Source organism: Eumetopias jubatus, unplaced genomic scaffold (genome assembly GCF_037043125.1).
Source record: "Eumetopias jubatus isolate StellerSeaLion01/CBP00866 unplaced genomic scaffold, mEumJub1_p1.0 scaffold_17, whole genome shotgun sequence".
NCBI lineage: Eukaryota > Metazoa > Chordata > Mammalia > Carnivora > Otariidae > Eumetopias > Eumetopias jubatus.
The window spans coordinates 80,341,521-80,349,208 of NW_028274823.1; the positions used below are offsets into that span (position 1 = coordinate 80,341,521).

The 7,688-nt window shown below is 47.1% G+C and overlaps 1 protein-coding gene across 2 annotated transcripts in view; it reads left to right on the plus strand.

Moving 5' to 3' along the window:
• LIPA (lipase A, lysosomal acid type) overlaps positions 1–7,284 on the plus strand; it is a 31,034-nt gene extending 23,750 nt beyond the window's left edge. For both annotated transcript variants that reach the window (XM_028104492.2, XM_028104491.2), the window contains exons 7-10: positions 2,230–2,376; positions 3,411–3,482; positions 4,848–4,919; positions 5,763–7,284. In XM_028104492.2, coding sequence (XP_027960293.1) covers positions 2,230–2,376; positions 3,411–3,482; positions 4,848–4,919; positions 5,763–5,996 — 525 coding nt within the window. In that variant the 3' untranslated portion in view covers positions 5,997–7,284. The remainder of the gene's footprint in view (positions 1–2,229; positions 2,377–3,410; positions 3,483–4,847; positions 4,920–5,762) is intronic.
• Positions 7,285–7,688: the final 404 nt, after the last annotated feature.

The following is a 7,688-nucleotide window of genomic DNA, read 5'->3' on the forward strand; positions in this document are numbered from 1 at the left end:
GTCTTTGGGAGTCACTGTTCCCGGCAGTGGTGTTTTCTGATATCCTGGGACAGTGACAGAGCGAAAAAATTAATGTTCATAAAACCTTTGAATGATCTGCTCTGGGAAATCTGCGTTGCCCCCACGGAAGCTTAGTGCCCTAACTCTCAGAATACAAAGATATGAATTAGAAAGACATCAAGATTGGTCTGAGCGGGCCTGTAAGTGTGTAAGATGGATCTTTCTTTTTCTCTACGTGCGGTCCTGCTTGGACAGAATTCACAGGGGAGTGTACCACAGTGGCGTTCAGGTAGCAGTTCTGAAGCTCAGGGTCAACTTCACATCCCTGGTCAGTCCAAAGGAAAGCGTGGCTTATTGCCCTCTAGGTCGGTGATGCACCAGCCTCTTGTTTTTAGGAGAGAACCTCAAAAATCTCTGCATTTATCACATGTGACTATTATGTAGACTCAAAGCCAGGAGTTTTAAATACTGATGCCTTTTCCTGCGGTATGACCTTCTCTGCACGCGATGTTTCTCAGTGTTCCCCAGCTACTTGTCATGTGATTAGTCCGGAGAAGAGGCACATTCAGGGAGACCCAGTATCTGTGTTTAGATGTTGATTGGCTGTCTTGTAGTCGACAGACTTGACACACAGTCACAGGCTGTGTGTACGTGGACGGAATTTCCCTAAAGAAGTGCTGAATATGGCCCATACAGTGTTAAAACTTCAAATTAGTCACACCCTTTGAAAAGCATATCTAATGCTGAAATCTTGATAATTGATTATTTTTTGGCTGGGGGTTGGTGGGGGAGAAAAGGGTGCTCTGTATCACCAAGCAGTTGCACCCTTAGGCTGGGCATACGATTTACAGTTCCCTGGGGCTTTTAGCACTCTCGAAGCCTCCCTCTGGCTTCTGGTGCCTTGCTTGGCATTCCTTGGCTTATAAGAGCATCACTCGCATTTCTGCCTTCATGTCCACATATGTGTATGCCCCGTGTGTGTGTGTCTGTCTCTGCCCACATTTCTCCTTTCTGTAAGGACCCCAGCCCTACTGCATTGGGGTCCACCCTGATCACCGCATCTTCCCTTGATGACCTCTGTAAAGACCCTGTCTCCAGATAAGGTCACATGCTGAGCTACTGGGAATTAGGACCTCAACATACCTTTTTTTCTTTTTCCTGGGGTGGGCGGACACTGCCTTGGGAGGCATTTGAATTTTTCACTCCTGCTCGTCCCTCCACGGGGTAGGCATCAGCAGAAGTGTAACTTATAGGGGGATACATTTGGGTTCAATATATGGAAGATCTTTCTCCTGTTTCCCATTGCACCAGTATGCGAAGATCTTTGTGGGCATAGCGATTGCCCCAGAAGTACTGGCGCATAAGTTCAGGGGCCGTTGGTCAGGGCTTATGTACACCAGGAGTCAGCAGACTTTCTCTAAAGGTCCATATAGTAAATACTGTTGGCTTTGTGGCTCCTACGTTCTGTGTTGGAACTTGTGCACTCTGCCACTATAGTGTGAAAACAGCCAGAGACAAAAGTGGAGAAAAAGGAGTGTGCCTGTGTATGTGTCAATAAAACTTTATTTATAAGACTAGGCAGTGCTGGTGAGGGGAGGAATGAGGAGTTCTTGTTTAATGGGAGCAGGGCTTCAGCTTGAGGTGTTGGAAGAGCTCTGGAGATGGGTAGTGGTGCTAGTTGCACAATAATGTGAGTGTCCTAACGCCCCTGAACACTTAAAAATGGCCCAAACGGTAAATTTTGTGTTACACACGCTTTAGCGCAAGAAAAAAGTGTTAAAAGGAAAAGACAACAGGCAGGGGGCCGGAATCGGCTCCCTGGCCAGTAGAATTGGATTGGATGTATGGGTCCTACGCAGACACACTGTTGACCGGTCTTGGCTCTCTCTTGGGAGTCCCTACGAGCCCACCAGCCCATGACACCTTTTGGGGATGGCCCTGGGATGGGTGATCACTAATGTTCCTTCCCGTGGTGAAGAGTCTGCTGTGAACTGATTTGATTTTCTGCCTCTTCTCTTCACAGGAGACTTTAAATACACTTCCCTAACATCTGCTTTGGCCTTAGTAAACGTATCATGTGCGTGTCCTGGTGTGACCATCCGCTGGTTGCCATTTCTTTTCTGGGGTCACACAGGGAGACGCCCGGCGTGTGTCGCTGAGGTGGGTCAGGGAGGCTTGTCTGCCAGAATGAAATGCTGAGATATTCTTCGGTTCCCTTTTATTTTATAGGACATGTTTGGGGTCAAAGAATTTTTTCCCCAGAGTACGGTTTTGAAGTGGCTGAGCATACATGTTTGCAGTCATGTCATTCTGAAGGAGCTCTGTGGAAATGCCTTTTTTATTCTCTGCGGATTTAACGAGAGGAACTTAAACATGGTATGTGTGTTTACGGCCAGTGTTTACTGTCCGTGAGTTTGTTTTATCTGTGAAGATGCGTCTTTGTGCTGGAGGATGTGAGAGAAGTGAGGACGACTCCTTCAGAGTGCTCACGGGTCTCTCGTTGAAGAGGCACGGAAGTAGCTTTGGCAGGTGCCTGGGATGCTGTGTGCAGTGCTCCTCAGGCCTGCTGTTAGCAACTTCCTACTGAATGAGGACACTTGTCGTAATTTAAGTCCTGGTATTTATATTCATTCCAGTGATCTGTTTCTTTTAAGAGATTATGGTAAGTATTTAAATGTGTGTGTGTGTGTGTGTACACACGTATTTACTTATTTTATAAAATGTAGACCCTCGGCCAGCAATATGCCGGTGTTTCTAATGCTTTTTTTTTTTTTAAAGAAAATTTTATTTATTTTGAGAGAGAGCAAGAGAAGGAGCACGAGCGAGGGGGAGGGGCAGAGGCAGAGGGAGAAGCCGACTCCCCGCCGAGCAGGGAGCCCAATGTGGGGCTCAGTCCCAGGACCTTGGGATCATGACTTGAGCCGAAGGCAGATGCTTAACCGCCTGAGCCACCCAGGCGCCCCTTTGCTGGTATTTCTAAATATATTTGTCATTGGTAATGTTGCATTTTGAAAACAGGCCTTAAAATTCTAGAATGAAGGCTCTAGGGAATTTTTTTTTTTACAGTATTAATTTTTCTTGTTTCTGATGATAAAAACAAGGTCTGATTATTATATGAAATGTTGGAAATTCAGAAAAGCTTGAAGAAGAAAATCAAAACGACCAGTAAGCTCAGCCCACACAGCCCTACAGTTAGCTACCATGTTGCTCTGCTTCCTTCGTATGTATTCTGCACGTGTGTGGTTGTACGTATTCTTATAGGACATATTTGTCATCAAAGAACTAGAACTTTTTTCCTTGCTCTTAATCTCCTGTATTTGAGATTGTGGCTCTGAAACGCAAAAGATGTTTATCATCAGTGCCTCCTTCATGCTGTGTTCAGTCTTCATTTCACCATGTTTCTTTTGCAGTCCAGAGTGCCCGTCTATGTGGCACATTCTCCTGCCGGAACTTCTGTGCAAAACATTGTGCACTGGGGCCAGGTAGGCATCCCCGGGGTGCACCCGGGGCTTGTGTAAAGTCAGCCTTAGAGAGAGTTCTGTGCTCCCCATGAAGCACTTCTCTGCGAGCCCTTCCCAAGCCCTTCCTGTCCTGCACTGAACCAGGCTGCTTGCAAATGGGAGCTGGTTTCCTGCCCCAGAGTCCTGGGTTCCTGTCATTGTGCCCGTGTACTACGGGCCAGTTCATCCAACTGCTGTTGGGCTTGACTTCCTCGCCCCTCCCCATCCCGCCCCTCCCCACCCCTCCCCTCTGTCAGTTTTTCACTGAGTCCTGGATTTATTTTATTTCGGAGTTGCTTCACAAAGCAAGATTTGGGAGCAGCTTTGAGAGGGAGGCTGCGATGTCGTCACGAACCCATGAACACGACATACTGAAACCATTAGTGGATACACCAGAGCGAAACCAGTCATGGGCGTAAATAGGAACCACTCACTTTTAAAATGCAGTTTTGATTGTTTTATCACATACACAAAAGCAGTGCATGTTCATTCTAGAAAATTTAGTAATTACGTATAGGAAAAAGATAACGAAAATTCTCTTCACAATTAAAAAACAAGACTTGGCAATCAGACGCAGAGACAGAAAATGTGTACCCAGAGATAGGAAGTGTCTCTGCATTCTACTCTCTACCTCTTGCTGCAGATCATTTCAGAAAGAACTGGCTAAAGATGCAGATAGAAATAATAGTTGTAGAAATAGATTAATTATTTTCTTCTACTTATTCTTTTATAACTTGCCTTTTCCCCACCTAACAGTATATCAGGGACTTATTTCCACCTCAGGACATATTTTTGTAGGAATTGCCTTCCTAACTTTTATTTTTTTAATATTTATTTGAGAGAGAGAGCGAGAGCAAGAGAGAGAGAGAGAGAGAGCAGGGGGAGAGGCAGAGGGAGAAGAAGACTCCTCACTGAGCAGGGAGCCCGATGTGGGGCTCGATCCCAGGACCTGAGCCAAAGGCAGACACTTAACCGACTGAGCCACCCAGGCGCCCCTAACTTTTTTTTTTTTTATTATTCATTTGAGAGAGAGGAAGCACCAGCAGGGGGCAGCACGGGAGAGGGACAAGCAGGCTCCCCACTGAGCAGGAAGCCCGAAACGGGGCTCGATCTCACAACCCTGAGATCATGACCTGAACTGAAGTCAAGCACTGGACTCGACAGACTGAGCCACCAGGCGCCCCCCCCCCCCCCACCATTTTATTTTAAATTCACTTTGGAAATAAAGAGTAAATCTGGGTACAGTGTAAAATGGGACTTTTGAGGATACAGCTAAGTAGCCACCTGTGAGGCTTTCTCAAACTTCTGTGTCAGATAACATGTTCCCCCAAATTATCTTCTTTTTAGTTTATTAAATTCCAGAAGTTTCAAGCCTTTGACTGGGGAAGCCATGCCAGGAATTATTTCCATTACAACCAGGTAAAGGCTTCAAAAGTCTAGAATTAAACCCACCAGGGAAGCCAGCTGGGGTCACGGGGCTGGGGGGTGGGGGTGGGGGGGCAGCTGCTGCGGGACATGCTGGGGAGAGTTGAGTAGATGCTGTGGGTTTCCGTCCGTCTTCCGGAACAACCCGAGCTTTGTGGTTGGTGTTGTGGCCTGGGCCTCCCCTCTCAGTCCTGTTCCCTGAGTCTGTAACAACGGTCACGGTCACACGTGCTTCGTCGTGACCAGGAACACAGACTTCAGAGTCAGACTAGCCTCGGTCTGCTCCCTGGCAGCTGGTGGGCCTTGGCCAGACTCCATCGCCTACGCCTTGCCTTCCACATACAAAGACACGGACCATATTCTGAGGCCCGGGTGCTCTGAAGTGGGAGGCACTCTGCCCCTACTTTTCTTGTTTCATTCTCGCAGTGCCTGTGTGACAGATGTGGTGGCTATTGTCATGGAAGGTGAGGGAACCGAGGCTACAGAATTCCTGTGATGTGTCGCACCCCAGACGGAGAAGAAGAGACAGTAGGAGGCAGGACTCCAGAGCCACCACCCAACCCCTTGGCTTCCAGGGTTTCATGACCACCAGCAGGGAGAGGAGCCCCTTCCTCCAGGGCACTCGACAGCTGGAAGCTCTTCTAGCTAGGATTCTGCCCTTGGGGGAAAAGCTAGGTGTCTTCTGGTTCTGGTAACCGTAACTTGAAAACTGAGGACAGTTTTCAAAACTTGGGTCTTCCACTGTCACATTTACTAATCAGTATCTCACGGGGGATTATTTGGCTGTGTTTCTATAAAGTAAAATGCCAACAAAGCCTTCTGTCGGTTTTATTACAGACTTACCCTCCCCCTTACAACGTGAAGGACATGCTGGTGCCCACGGCCGTCTGGAGTGGGGGCCAGGACTCCCTGGCGGACGTCAGCGACATCGGCATCTTACTGCCACAGATCACCAACTTGGTGTACAGCAAGCTCATCCCGGAGTGGGAGCACCTGGACTTTATCTGGGGCTTGGATGCCCCTTGGCGGCTCTATAATGATGTGGTGGATCTAATGAAGAAATACCCTTGAGAGACGTGAGGCATGCTGCAGAAGTGGACCGTCACGTTGGGTGTTCGGCCACGTTCAAGTGTGTGTGCTTTCTTCCTCTAAAATAGCTGTCTGCCTTTCCCAGGCTGCTTGCATTTTTGTCTCTGATCAAATTATGATTGACGTCGTTCAAGTGCCTCCAGAATTAGAAATTGCACCTTTTTTGTTTAATCATGGCCTAGTCGAGGCTAGCATCTCAGAAGGTAGTGCGGCCTCTTGAAGACTTTTTTAAAAATACCACTGACTTGTAAAAGATCCTAACCATTCTGGATATCCTTACAACTTATCCTTACAATATTGCCTTCTTGCGGTCACACAGGACACGCCAAGTAGGTGTTGGAGTTTTTAGGGTGTGTGGTCCGTTGGTAAATAACCTGACACCGATTTGAAAAAGCTCCGCATGCACTCAGTTTTTACCTCTTTGCCTTAAAGGGCTCTTCAGTCCAGTGGCCTTGCGGTCACTAGGGAGCTAAATGACAAGTACTCCTGCTCTCGTGCAGTAGGCACACAGTCTAATCCTGTGACACCGCAGCCGGGCCAGTTGCGAAGATTCTATGAGGAATTTTATCAAACCTAACCATGATAGTCATTATTTAGCAAATGTTTAAATTGCTCAGATCAAGCCAAATAATTTGCTGGAATCTTCAGAAAATAAATGACATTCATTTAAAAAGCAAACAAACAAAAAAAACCCAGCCCTCTATTTTAAATAGCTTGAAGACTGTTGCAGGCGACCATCTGTATTCATGAACTCATAATTGTGTGGTGGGCCGTAAATTCACGTGTGTGAGAAGACAAGTCCTGTGGGGAGACAGTACCACTCTTTTCTGCAAAATCAATGCATTCTCTTAGCTGCCCTAGCTCAGTGCTCCTGTGTGGGAAGTAGAAGCCCAGGGGCTGCCCAGGAGGAGTGTCCTACTCATTTTCACACGAAAGAAATGTGAGCGTGAATGTTTTAAGACAAATGCTCAGGGATTCTTTCTGTTTTTTAGTTTTGCACATGACCATATTTTCAGTACTCCTGATTTGCGTTCCTAGTTCGGGAAGCCCTTATTCACCTGCTTTTCTTGCTGCACATTGTCCTTGCAATATTGACAGATGGACGGAATACAGTTGAGATGTTTTCCTGATACAGTTCTTTTAGCTGCGATAATAATACTTGAAACTGGCTAATGTATGCAGACAGCGCGATAACTACTTTGTAATACTTAAGAAGTCTTATTTGAACTTTTCAATAAAACTCAGTAGCCTCCTAGCTGGAAGGACTGTAGGTATGTGCGTGTTCTCCTTTATTGCCCGTGAACCTTGGATCCCCTCCCACAGAGAGGAGAGAGCGTTCTCAAACTAAGGGGGGCTGGGAGATCGGTTGGAAACTCTGGCTCTCAACCTTACCCCGCAGGGTCCGTTGAGCTCGTGAGGCTGAGTGGAGAGCGAGCAGAGACTGACCCATCCGCAGATAGGACCGTGGATTCAGGGACTGCCCATTAACTCTCCCCTTGAAGGAGGCAGAGACAAGTCGTTCATGCCATAGGATCCCCAAAGCATAGATCTTGGGGGGAGGGCATCTGATGTGATCTCTTCCACTACTCTCTGAGCTTGAGGGCAGAAGGTCTATCTTACTCATCTCTATATACCCAGAATCGAACACAAAGCCTGGAATATAGTGAGTCAAAA